This window comes from Mandrillus leucophaeus, unplaced genomic scaffold (assembly GCF_000951045.1).
Source record: "Mandrillus leucophaeus isolate KB7577 unplaced genomic scaffold, Mleu.le_1.0 Scaffold1462, whole genome shotgun sequence".
Lineage (NCBI taxonomy): Eukaryota > Metazoa > Chordata > Mammalia > Primates > Cercopithecidae > Mandrillus > Mandrillus leucophaeus.
The window spans coordinates 65,229-79,877 of record NW_012101435.1 but is presented as its reverse complement, the minus strand read 5'-3'; the positions used below and the strand labels follow the sequence as shown (position 1 = coordinate 79,877).

Here is a 14,649-nt window from a genome sequence, read left to right as displayed (position 1 = left end):
TTACACGACCTAAAGTATTTTAAATGTGTCAATACTTGTTTTGTGGCCTAGAAACTGATCTTTTTTGATAAATAGTCTGTGTGTGCTTGAATGTCTACTTTGCTGTTCTAGGGTGGTGTGTACTATAAATATCAATTAGGTCATAATGGTTGATGGCGTTATTCAAGTCTTCTGTATTCTTGCTGGATTTCTTTTTATTCTACAAATTATTTAGAGACGGCTATTAAAATTTCTAACTATACTGTAGATTTGTCTATTTTTTCCTAAAGTTCTATCAATTGTGCTTCATATATTTGAAGCTTTGTTATCTGAGTGCATAAATGTTCAGGGTTGCTACATCCTCTTGAAATATAAATCCCTTCATTTAAAAATCCTTGTTTAACCTTGATAATATTCTTAACATTAGAATGTACTTTGATGTTATTACAGCCACTCCAGCTTTCACTGACTAGTAGTAGCATCACATGTCCCTTTCCTATCTGTTAACTTTTAACATCTTCTTTATATTTAAATAAATTTTTTGAAAGTAGCCTATAGTAGGGTCTTGCTTTGCTATGCAATCTGACAATTCTTGCTTTTCATTTGTGGTGTTTAGAGCTATATTAGTTTCCTATTGCTGCTACAGCAAAGTACCATAAATAGTTGCTTAAAGCAACATGTATTTATTCTCTTTCAAATTTTGGAGCTCATAATTCTAAAATCATGGTATTGGCAGGACTCCAATCCTTCAGGAGGTTCGAGAAGAAAATCCACTTCCTTGCCTTTTCCAGCTCCTAGAAGCTGGCCTCATTCCTTGGCTCGTGGCCTTATATCACTCCAACTTCTGCTTCTACCATCACATCACCTTTTTGATCTCTTACTCTTTTGCCTCCTCCTTATAAAGACTTCGTGATTACATCTGTCCTACCTGGATAATAAGGATAATCTCCACATCTCATGAGCATTAATTTAATCACATTTGCAAATTTCCTTTTTCCATGTGAGTAAGGTAATTCACAATTTCTGGGAGTTAGGACATGGCCATCGTGGGGGGCTCATTATTCAGCCTACCACAAGTCCATTTACACTTAATGTGATAATTGATATCGTTAGATTTAAGTCTATCATCTCGGTGTTTTCTCTTTGTTCCATCTTTGTCTCCCTTTTCCACTTCTTCTGTCTTATTTTGGATTGAGTGATTTTTATAATTCCATTTTAATCTTGTTTGTTGCCTTTTGGGTTCTGTCAATTTTTGCTTCATATATTTTGAAATTCTCTTTTAAGTTCATATGCACTCAAATTATTACATCTTTCTCCTGTACTGAACTATTCTGCATTATAAAACATAGTCATTTCCATAATATTCTTTGTCTTAACATCTATCTTATCTGATATTTATACATTTTTCACTTCAGCTTTCTAATGTTTACTCACATGATATCTTTTCCATTCTTTTTCCTTCAGCCAATATACATATTTGCATTTAAAATGCACCTCTTGCAGGCAGCCCATAGATAGGTTTTGCTCTTATATTCAGTTTGCCAATCTCCGCCTTTTGTTTGGAAGAATTTAGTCCTCTTTCACTTTGAAATTGCTGATATGGTTTGATATAGGCTTGCTATTGTGCTCTTTTGCTTTTTTTTAAAAAAAAACTTTATTTCAAGACATTTGGAGATCCACATTAAGTGAGAGATAATACAAGTAGTTCTTGTACAGTCTTTAGACAGTGTCCCCCGCCATGGTAACATCTTGAACATTTGTATAATATCACAGCCAGATAATTCACATTGATAGAATGGCGACAGAGAGCATTTCCATCACCACGGAGATGGCTTGTATGGCCACACATACTATACTTCCCCCACATTCCCACCCCACCCTAACCCCTCGCAACCACAAATCATTATCCACATTTATAGTTTTGTCATTTGAAGACAGTTATATAAATGGAATCATACAGTATGTAACCTTTGGGTATTGTCTTTTCTGCATTCAAACAATTCTCTGGAGATCCATCCAGGATCTTGAGTGTATCAATAGTCTGATCCTATTGCTGAGCGGTATTCCATGGTATGAATAGATCACTATTATTTAACCATTCATCTTGTGAAAAACACCTGGGTTGTTTCAGGTTTAGGCTATTACAAATAAAGCTGCTATAGACATTTTTCTACAGAATTTTGTATGAACACAACTTTTCACCTGTCTGCAAAAAAATGCCCAGTACAGTTGCTGGGTCTTAAGTTGGTTGTATGTTTATGTTTTTTCCCCTTTTACTTTTAGTTGACAAGTAATACTTGCACATATTTATGGAGTATAGAGTGATATTTCAGTGCATAATTACAATGTGTAATGATCAAATCAGGGTAATTAGGATATCCATCACCTCAAATGCTTACCACCTGTTTGTGCTGGGAACATTCAGAATCCTCTGTTCTGGCTTACTTGACATATACGATAAATTACTGTTAACTAATATTCACTCTACAGTGCCAGAGAACACTAGATCTTATTCCTTCTATTTATCTCTAATTTTGTATCTCTTAACCACCCTCTCCTTATCTTCTCCTCCTCCTTACCCTTCCCACCTAGCCTCTAATTACCACAATTCTACTCTACTTCTATGAGCTACTTCTTTTAGCTTTCACATGAGTGAAAATATGCACTATTCATCTTACTGTGGCTGACTTATTTCACTTAATGCATCCAGGTTAATCCATGTCTAGGCTTGCCATTATGATCTCCCTCCCCGCCCCAGTTTTATTTATTTTTTTAGTGGTTTTTGTTAGGGATGACAACAAGCATCTTTAACATGTTTTGTTTTTTTGTTTTTGTTTTTTTTTTTTTTTTGAGACGGAGTCTTGCTGTGTCACCCAGGCTGGAGTGCAGTGGCGCAATCTCGGCTCACTGCAAGCTTTGCCCCCTGGGTTCACGCCATTCTACTGCCTCAGCCTCCCAAGTAGCTGGGACTACAAGCACCCGCCACCATGCCCGGCTAATTTTTTGTATTTTTAGTAGAGACAGGGCTTCACCGTGTTAGCCAGGATGGTCTCAATCTCTTGACCTCGTGATCTGCCTGCCTCGGACTCCCAAAGTGCTGGGATTACAGGCATGAGCCACTGCGCCTGGCCAACATATCATGATTTACTTACCATTTAAATTGGGTTATTTCTAGTAAATCATACATTTCCATTTACTCAATTTTTGTGCTGTTGTCATGTATATTTAATTTCTATCATAAACTAAAAAATATAATGGTATCACCTTTGCCTTAAATAATATCTTCTAAAGATGTTCAGAGAAGAAAATGTGTAGTGATTAATATCCACATATTTACCATTTCCAGCGCATTTCGGTATTTCTTGTATATCTGAGTTACCATCTGGCATCATTTCTCATCAGCTGATAGAACTTCTTGTCCATCTTGAAGTATAAATCTGTTACCAACAAATTATCTTAGATTTTGTTGATCGGAAAAATGTACTTTTGGCCTCCATTTTAAAAAGATACTTTCATTAAATATAGAATTCTTGATTTTCCTTCTTCAGCACTTTGAATTATCATTCCAGTGTCTGTTAATTTCCACCATTTATGTTGATAAGTCAGATGTTTATATAGCATATCATTTTTTCTCTTCAAGATTTTCTCTTAATCTTTGATTTTACCACTTTGACTATAATGTGCCTTGCTTTGGTTTTCTTTGGGCTTAACCCAGTTGGATTTGTTGAGCTTAGCAGATCTTTAAGTTAGTAGCTTTCATCAAACTTGAGAAATTTTTGGCCAACATTTCTTCAATATTTTTTCCTTCATGTTCTTTTTTTCATTACATCTAATACTAAAATTATACATGTGTTGAACTACTTAATGTTACACAGGTCTGTGACATTGGTTATTTTTCAATATTTTTGGTTCTGTTCTTTTGATTAACTATTCTGTCTTGATCTATCTTCAAATTCACTGAATTTTCTGTTCAAATGTTCTGTTTTCATCTCAAAATTGTTGAGTACATTTAAATAATTTTCATTTCATTTATTATACTTTTCAGCTCTAGAATTTCCATGCGGGCTGGAGTGTTTCTATTTCTCTGCTGAGATTCCACATCTCTTCACTCATGGATACCATGTTTTCTTTTAATCCATTGAATATATTTTTCTTAAGCCTTTGAATGTATTTGTAATAGTGGCTTTGCAATCTTTGGCTGCTAAATCCAACATCTGGACCTACTTGGATCGGTTTCTATTAACTTATTTTTTTCAGAGTATTGGTCATACTCTCTCATTTTAGTTTGCATCTCTGAAACCTTTTGCACATTGCAAATGATATATTGAAGTGACTGTAGAACCTGTTTTGTTCTTCTGATTGCTAATGTACTGTTCTAGGAGACAATTAATGTGCCTAAATTTCCTGTCATGTGCAGGAGCTAATATCTCTGCTTAGGAGCCTAAACAAAGGCCTCAAAAGATCAATTACATATCTTAGAATTTTATGATTTTTAGAGATTCAAAATTCAGAGATTAAAAAATTTTAATTGGGAATGTTTTTCTTATGTCATTTTGGGTTTTGTCACTTTTCTTTTAAGTCTTACAAATCCAATATAATTCAGCTATATAGTACAGAATGCCAATATCTCACTTTGTTGTGAATTCAAATCCATATTTCAGATATCTAATAAAAATTTTCATAAATATTTCAAAAATTATGAAAAAAGCTAAGTTGAAGATGTTAAATTGAAAAATCAGGATATTAAAGTATACTATAATGTTTGGAATTAAATTCTTCTTCATTGATAACATAGTTTTACTTCTCTAGATGAAATAATTTAAACTAAGATACCAGGATATTTTAATAAATTTAAAATAAAAATTCTTAAAGAATCAGGACTACTGTAATAAACTGAAACATGTTGCTTAAAAATATACCATATCAGATAGCATAGGGTTAATACTCACTTAGTTCTCACAACACACCATGCCTCTTCTAAAACACAATAATTCACATGTAACTCCAACAATTTATCTCTTACTTCTTTGGCAGATTTTCGACTATATGTAGAATAAACTATTTTTGTCCGGGCCCTTTAAATTTAAACAATAGTTTAAAAGATTTAAAAATAAATAATAGACTAAAAAAATCTTATCGGCAAATTGAAATCTCAGTACTTACTAGACGGAACACTGATATACACGACTCAAAACAGCATCAATTATTTTGGGGATGGCAGTTTCCACATTCCTACTTATATTTTGAATGTAATAAAACTTACAGCAATTTAATTTTGCATATACTGCTCATTAGTGTATAAAATAGTCTGAAGTTGTACTGGGTAGCAGAGAGCAGCTTAGGATATAAAATTTTCTTCTCATAATTCACAAAGTTTTCAGAGAATATATTCTGACAGAGACAGAATGCAGTGAAAACCTATCTTTCAATGCTTAATTTCATCTAAAGAAGCTCTGACAAACACATGAATTAAAATTGAGTGTATCAAGTAGAACACTTAGACAATGGGCATCCAGGGTGTCCGAACAGGTGGGAAAAGCACCTTTACAGAATCTTTTTTTTTTTTTTTTTTTGAGACAGAGTCTCACTCTGTCACCCAGGTTGGAGTGCAGTGGCACAATCTTGGCTCACAGCAAGCTCCGCCTCCCGGGTTACGCCATTCTCCTGCCTTAGCCTCCCGAGTAGCTGGAACTACAGGCGCCCGACACCACGCCCGGCTCATTTTTTGTATTTTTAGTAGAGACAGGGTTTCACCGTGTTAGCCAGGATGAGCTCGATCTCCTGACCTCCTGATCCGCCCACCTCGGCCTCCCAAAGTGCTGGAATTACAGTCATGAGCCACCGTGCTCGGCCCACAGAACCTTGAGAAATGGGGATGGTCACCAAAATACGGTACAATAGGTGATTTGACCATAGTGGGAGTTCTTACAAAATCCTGACAATCACTTATGCATTGGATGTTGCTTAGAATTTCAAGCATATGCTTAGTCACCACAGTGGTTTCCATGCCAGTTCACCACAGTAGAACAGAGAGCATCAGGTGCATTTCTAAGGTGTCTGACTCCAAGCCCTGGCTCCTAGACAGCAGACCTAAAACTTTTAAATAATTTAAACATTTGCCTCTAACAATAGGCCAAAAATCACTTTAAAAAAAGATTACCCTGACAACTACTAGAATAACCAAAATAAATTTTTAAACCAGCCATTTAAGGAAAGCAAAACTTAGACATCAATGGAAACTAGAGTTCTTATAATCAGCTAACAAAAATACTCTAAATTTTCATGAAAGCAGGTAACATATAGTAGCAACTTTCATGTACTTTTTCTAACTGTCACAAAAGGCTAGTCATTAGCCACCAGTAAGATTTAGAAATCATTTCTTAAATCAGAGGGGGCTTGTGGTGTAGAGCAGGGGTTGGCAAACCATGGCTGTGAGTAAAATCCATCCTATCTCCTGTTCCAACTACCTAGTAGTTTTACTGGAATACACACATACATCATAAATATGTGACACGTTTGTCACTTTGAGAAAAACTGGCTTTTGCATTTTTCAGTTTTCAGAGGTCTGCTTGCTCCAGAGGCAACAGGTATGTATTGTCATTTCTGGACTGGTTATTGTCATTTTTTTTTAACTTCCAGCATGAAAATAAGGATGAGTTTGTGTGTGTGTGTGTGTGTGTGTGTGTGTGTGTGTGTGTGTATAAAAATGTTCCAAATTCCTAAGAATTGGGAGTCACCAAGTGAGTCTTGGTGAAATACTCATCGGCTGCCAACCTCAAGTCTGCATCTTCGTAAAGTGGATGATTCACAATGGGATGAAGTGTTGACAGCTTGACACTTGCCATTGTAGGCATGGCACCTGCGAAGACAGCACCTGGAAAAAAAAAGGCTATATCTTCAATGAAATGTTTTAAAGAAAATCAGAAGTTAAACTTACCTCTAATATGTGAACCCAGATTAGGAAGGATGATGCCAATTTACATGACCAGGGACCTCATTCTTTTTATTGACTCAATAGTTATTCATTGTCTACTATAATAATAGCTGACTTTTGTTAAATGCTATCTTGGTGCTAGAAACTGTGCTCTATATTTTAATAAGAATTAAATAACTTAATTTGCACAATTCTAAGAGGTGGATCCTCTGTTCTTACTTTGTAGAATCTACAAACTGAGCATGTGTGGGGTCTGGGTTGTGCACTCATTAGAATCTAATGCCTGATGATCTGAGGTGGAACCATTTCATCCAGAAACCACCCCATATCCCCCAGTTCTGTGGGAAAAATGGTCTTCCATGAAACCAGTCCCTGGTGCCAAAAAGGCTGGGGACTGCTGTTGTAGACGATGAAGAGACAGAGCCAAGTTAAGTGACTTGCCCAAGACTGCACAGCTAAGAAGTTCCAGAGCCTGCCCTCTTAGCTGCTTCACTAAAGCTTCCTGCTATGCTAGAGCACTACGCGAACAGCAGGACTACAGACACACATGAAACAAAAAGAATGTAAAATGTCATATCTGTTCCAATAATGTGGAATGCCAGGAACTGAGAGGCTGCTATGAAGGGCAAGTCTCATGAGACATTTTTTCAAATGACTTTTGTGGCTTGTGAACTGTGGTCCTGTGGATGTGCCATAAAAAAAGAAAAGCATTGTTTTCTTCCCTCAGATCATCTTTAATTAAGTTCTCAGAGTTATCATTTGACTTGACACCATTTATACATGCCATGAAATCATTTCATTACTTGCTGCTAGTACTTTTTGGAGTAATAACATGTATAAATTTGGTCATAACTAGAGATACAGCAAAATCTACTATCTGGCTTCCATTTCATCTCTTTTTTTTTTTTTTTGAGACAGAGTCTCGCTCTGTCGCCCAGGCTGGAGTGCAGTGGCGCGATTTCCACTCACTGCAAGCTCCGCCCCCGGAGTTCATGCCATTCTCCTGCCTCAGCCTCCTGTGTAGCCGGGACTACAGGCGCCCGCCACCACGCCCAGCTAGTTTTTTTGTATTTTTTTAGTAGAGACGGGGTTTCACCGTGTTAGCCAGGATGGTCTTGATCTCCTGACCTTGTGATCCGCCCGTCTCGGCCTCCCAAAGTGCTGGGATTACAGGCGTGAGCCACCGCGCCCGGCCCATTTCATCTCTTGAAACACCAGAAGACCAAATGCTTACTTCTTGGTACTTTTATATAAAAAACAATTATATAATTGTGAAGATTATTATCATTTTTAATCAGCACAATAAAATCAGTAATAAAGACAAGACATATTATTCAGATCTACTGTAAAAAACTGTATGTTGGAGAGGAGGTAGAGCATGGTAACCAAACAGAAGCCTCTACTGTTCATCCTCCCTTCAGGAACACCAAATTTGATAAGGATCTACACAAAAAGCATCTTCATAAGAATCAAAGGTCAGCTTAGGTACCAGCGTGGCCGCAGTGGGGAGGAGCACCAAGAAGGTTCTTGTGGTCCCCGATTCCAGGGCTCTTGGATGGCATTTCTGGACCTGCCATGGGCTGGAAGAGAGCCCGTTGCCCCGAAGGGTGAGTCCCAGGCCTGGCAGCACTCACCACAAGCTGACTGAAGGGTTCTTGGGCCTTAAGTGGATGTTGGCGGTAGCCAGGCAGTACCTCCCATGGGCCTGTGGTAGTGGTGGAAATGGAGAGAGACCCCTCTGCCTGGGGAAAGGGGAAGGAAGGGTGGGAAGGACTTTGGTGGTTTCAGCACCAGCTCAGCTGTGGTAGAATAGAGCATCAGGTAGATTTCTAAGGCATCTGAGTCCAGGCCCTGGCTCCTGGACAGCAGCATCTCTGGACCTGACTATGACCTGGGGGATCTTGCCACCCTGAAGGTAAGGAAGGTCACCAAAGCAAAGTCTGGTTTGCTTTGCCACCTGCCGACTGTAGAGCCCTACACCTTGAGCAAACAAAGGTGGTAGCCAGGCAGTAGTTACAATGAGCCTTAGGCAAGACCCAGTGCTGTGCTAGCTGCAAGTCTGACCCAACACATTCCCAGTAGTGGTGGCCACAGAGGTGTTTATATCACCCCACTCCTAGCTCCAGGCAGCTTAGCACATAGAGAGAAAGAGAGAGAGAGAGACTCCATATGGGAGAGAGTAAGGGAAGAGAACAAGAGCTTCTGCCTGCTAATCCTGAGAATTCTGGATTTTATCCAAGACCACCAAGGTAGTACCTCTAAAAGTCTGCAATAGCTTCAGCATTACTGGGCATGGGGTGCCTCCTAGTGCAGATACAGCTGCAGTGACCAGAAACTTAGATCACAACACTGAAGTCCCTTTGAATACCTGGAAAGCCTTTCCAAGAAGGATGGGTACAAACAAGCCCGGACTGCAAAAACTACAATAAATACCTAATTCTTCAATGCCCAGACACTAACAAACAGCCACAAGCATCAAGACCATCCAGGAAAACATGACCTCACCAAACAAACTAAATAAGGCACTAGGGGGCCAATCCTGGAGAGAGAGAGATATGTGGCCTTTCAGACAGAGAATTCAAAATAGCTGTGCTGAGGAAACTCAAAGAAATTCAAGATAACACAGAGAACGAATTGGTAATCCTATCGGATAAAGTTAACAAATAAACTGAAATAATTAAAAAGAATCAAGCAGAAATTCTGGAGCTGAAAACTGCAACTGACATACTGAAGAATGCATCCGTCTCTTAATAGCAGAACTGATCAAGCAGAAGAAAGAATTAGTGAGCTTGAAGACAAGGAGTTAGAGAGAGAGATAGCAGTAGGAAGTTTATTCAAAAGTATAACAGAGAACCTCTCAAAGCTAGAGAAAATATCAATATTCAAGCACAAGAAGGTTCTAGAACATCAAGCAGATTTAACCCAAGGCTAACTCAAGTCATTTAATATCAAACTCCCAAAGTTCAAGGATAAAGAAAGGATCCTAAAAGCAGCAAGAGAAAAGAAACAAAAAACATACAATGGAGCTCTAATACATCTGGCAGCAGACTTTTCAGTTGAAACCTTAACAGGCCAGGAGAGCATGTCATGACACACTTAAAGTGAAGGAAAAAACCTTTTACCTGAGAGTAGTGTATCCAGAGAAAATGTCCTTCAAACCTAAAGGAGAAGACTTTCCCAGACAAACAAAAGCTGTGAAATTTGATCAACACCAGACCTATCCTACAATAAATGCTAAAGGAAATTCTTCAATCTGAAAGAAAAGGACATTAATAAGGAAGAAAGAATTGGAAGGTACAAAATTCACTGGTAATAGTACGTACACAGAAAAACAGAATATTATAGCAGTGTAATTATGGTATATAAACTACTTATAGGATAAGTAGGAAGACAAAAAGATGAATCAATAAAAAATAACTACAACAACTTTTGAAGAGACAGACAGTACAATAAGATATAAATAGAAATAACAAAAAGGTAAAAAGTAGGGAGATGAAGTTAAAGTTTAGAATTTTTATTAGCTTTCCTTTGGCTTATTTGTTTATGCAATCAGTGTTGTCATCAGTTTAAAGTAATGGGTTATAAGATATTATTTGCAAGTCTCATGGTAAACTCAAGTTTAAAAACATACAATGGATATGCAAAAAATAAAAAGCAATAAGTTAAAACACACCACCAGAGAAAACCACCTTCAATGAAAGACAAAGAGGAAAGAAGAGAAGACCACAAAACGATGAGAAAACAAATAACGAAATGGCAGAGGTAAGTCCGTATCAATAATAACACTGAATGTAAATGGACTAAACTCTCCAATCAAAAGACAAAGAGTGACTGAATAAGAAAACAAAACCCTAAGAATCTGTTTCACCTACAAGAAACACACTTTACTTGTAAAGGCAAATATAGACTGAAAACAAAGGGATGGAAAATTATATTCCATGCCAATGGAAACCATAGAAGAACAAGAATAGTCATATCAGACACAATAGATTACAAGACAAAAACTATAAAAAGAGACAAAGAAGGTCATTATATAATGATAAAGGGGTTAATTCAGCAAGAGTATATAACAGTTGTAAATATATATACACCCAATACTGGAGCACCCAGATACATAAAGCAAATATTATCAGAGCAAAAGAGAGAGACAGATCCAAATACAATAATAGCCTGACACTTCAACACCCCACCTTCAGCAGTGGACAGGTCATCTAGACAGAAAATCAATGAAGAAACACTAAACTTAATCTGCACTATAGATCAAAAGGACCTAATAGATACTTACAGAACATTTCATCCAACAGCTACAGAATACACATCCTTCTCCTCAGCACATGGATCATTCCTCAAGGATAGACCACAAAACAAGGACAGGCCACAAAACAAGTCTGAAAACATTTTTAAAAATGGAAACAATATCATGTATCTTTTCTGACCACATTGGAAAAAAACTAGAAATCAGTAGTAAAAGGAATTTTGGAAATTCTACAAACATAGAAATTAAAAAATATGCTCCTGAATGACCAGTTGGTTAATAAAGAAATTAAGAAGGAAATTGAAAATTTTCTTGAAACAAATGATAATGAAAACACAACATATCAAAACCTATGGGATACAGCAAAAGCAGTATTAAAGAAGGAAGTCTATAGCTATAGGTGCCTACATCAAAAAAGAAGAAAAAGGCAAAAAAAACCCAAAGTTAGTAGGAAAAATAAAATAATAAAGATCAGAGCAGAAATAAATGAAATTGCAATGAAGAAAACAATATAAAAGATAAACTGGTTTTCTGAAAAGACAAAATTAACAAACCTTTAGCCAGACTAAGAAAAAAAGAGAGAAGGCCCAAATAAATAAAATCAGAGATTAAAAAAAAAGGAGACATTACAACCAATATCGCAGAAATTAAAGGATCATTAGAGACTACCATGAGCAATTGTATGCCAATAAATTGGAAAATCTAGAAATGGATAAATCCCTAGATACATAAAACCTACCAAGATTGAACTATATAGACATCCAAAACCTGAACAGACCAATCACAAGTAATGAGATCAAATCTCTAATGAAAAGTCTCTCAGCAAAGAAAAGCCCAGGACCTGATGGCTTCACTGCTGAATTTTATCAAACATTTAAAGAAGAACTAATATCAATCCTACTCTAACGATTCCAGGAAATAGAGGAGGAGGGAATACTTCCAAACCCGTTGTATGAGACCAATATCACTTTAATACCAAAACCATACAAAGACCCATCAAAAAAAGAAAACTATGGGCCAATATCTCTGATTAATGTTAATGCAAAAATCCTCAACAAAATGCTAGCAAACTGAATTCAATAACACATTAAAAAGATTGTTCATCATGACCAAATAGGATCTATCTCAGGGACACAAAGATGGTTCAACACAGCAAATCAATGTGATACGTCATATCAACACAATGAAGGGGAAAAAATCATATGATCATCTCATCTCCATAGATGCAGAAAAATCATTTGATAAAATTCAACATCCTTTCATGATAAAAACCTTCAAAAAAACTGGGTATAGAAGGAACATTAATCAACATAATAGAAGCCATATACAGCAGACGCACAGCTAGTATCATACTGAGTGAGGAAACAGTGAAAGTCTTTCTTCTGAGATCTGGGACATGACAAGGATGCTCACTTTTTACCACATTATTCAACATAGTATTGGAAATCCTAGCTAGAGCAATCAGACAAGAGAAAGAAATAAAGGGCATCCAAATTTGAAAGGAAGAGGTCAAATTATCATTGTTTGCAGATGATATGATCTTATATTTAGAAACAACTAAAGTCTCCACCAAAAAAAACTGTTAGAACTGACAAATTCAGTAATGTTGTAGGATACAAAATCAGACAAAAATCATTAACATTTCTATATGCCAACAGAGAACAATCTGAAAAAGAAAATTTAAAAAGTAATTCCATTTACAGTACCCACATATAAAATTAAATACCTATAAATTAACTAAAGAAATGAAAGGTCTCTAGAATAAAAGCTATACAAAACTGGAGAAAGAAATTGAAGAAGACACAAAAAATGGAAAGCTATTCCATGTTCAAGCATTGGAAGAATCAGTATTGTTAAAATGTCCATACTATTCAAAGCAATCTACAGATTCAATGCAATCCCCATCAAACTACGAATGATATTCCTCACACAATCCTTATTTATATGAAAACACAAAAGACCTAGAATAGCTAAAGCTACCCTGAGCAAGAACAACAAAACTGAAGGAATCACAATACCTGACTTCAAATTATACTACAGAAGTAGTAACCAAAACATCACGGTACTGCCATAAAAACAGACACACAGACTAGTGGAACAGAATGGAGAACCCAGAAAGAAATCCATACATCTACAGTAAACTCATTTTTTATAGCAGTCCCAAAAACATACACTGGGGAAAGGGCAATCTCTTCAATAAATGGTGCTGGGAAAACTGGATATCCATATGCGGAAGAAAGAATGTACACCCCTATCTCATGCCATATACAAAAATCAAATCCAAATGGATTAAAGACTTAAATCGAAGACCTCAAACTCTGAAATTACTACAAGAAAACTTTGGGGAAACTCTCCAGGACTTTGGATTGGGCAAAGATTTCTTGAGTAAATACCCGCGAAGCACAGGCAACCAAAGCAAAAATGAACAAATGGGATCACATCAAGTGTAAAAGCTTCTGCACAGCAAAGGAAACAATCAGCAAAGTGAAGAGACAACCCAAAGAATGGGCGAAAATATTTGCAAACTACCAATCTGACAAGGAATTAACAACCAGAATATACAAGGAACTCAAACAACTCCGTAGGGAAAAAAAAAATCTAAAAGTCTACTTAAAAATGGGCAAAAGATCTGAATAAACATTTCTCAAAAGAAAACATACAATTCACAAACAGCTACACGAGAAGGTGCTCAACATCGCTGATGATCAGAGAAATGCAGATCAAAAACTACAGTGAAATAGCATCTCACTCCAGTTAAAATGGCTATTACTCAAAAGACAGGCAATAACAAATGGCTGTTATCCAAAAGACAGGAAAAGATGTGGAGAAAAGGGAACTCTCGTACACTTTTAGTGAAAATGTAAATTAGTACAACCACTATGTAGAAGAATTTGGAGGTTCCTCAAAAAACTAAAAATAGAGTTACCAAATGATCCAGCAATCCTACTCTTAGATATATACCCCAAAGAAAGGAAATAAATGTTTAGAAGAGTTATCTGCACTCCCGTGTTTATTGCAGCACTTCTCACAATCGCCTAGATTTGGAAGCAACCTAAGTGTCCATCAGCAGGTGAATGGATAAAGAAAATGTGGTACACTGACCCAACGCAGTGCTATTCAGCCATAAAAAAGAATGAGATCCTGTCATAAAAAAAGAATGAGATCCTATCCATAACATGGATGGAACTGGAGTCCTTTACATTAATTGAAATAAGCCAGGTACAGAAAGACAAAGTTTGCATGTTCTTACTTATTTGTGGGAGCTAAAAATTAAAAGAGTTGAACTTAGGGAGATCAAGAATAGAATGAGGGTTACCAGAGGCTGGGAAGGATAGTGAGGGTGTGGAGGGGAAGTGAGGATGGTTAATGTGCACAAACAAAATAGAAAGAAAGGATAAGATATAGTGTTTGGTAACACAGAAGGGTGACTATAGTTAACAAAATTTAATTGTACAATTGAAAGTAACTGAGAGAGTATTAC

The 14,649-nt window shown here is 36.6% G+C and overlaps 1 protein-coding gene across 1 annotated transcript in view; it reads right to left on the bottom strand.

Annotated features, from left to right (window-relative positions):
• Window positions 1-14,649, bottom strand: part of LOC105535462 (probable C-mannosyltransferase DPY19L2) — a gene marked incomplete at its 5' end in the record, with an annotated part of 83,760 nt that overhangs the window by 8,623 nt on the left and 60,488 nt on the right. The window contains 2 exons of the mRNA XM_011974565.1: window positions 4,929-5,054; window positions 6,754-6,853. Of these exons, the coding sequence (XP_011829955.1) occupies window positions 4,929-5,054; window positions 6,754-6,853 (226 nt within the window). The remainder of the gene's footprint in view (window positions 1-4,928; window positions 5,055-6,753; window positions 6,854-14,649) is intronic.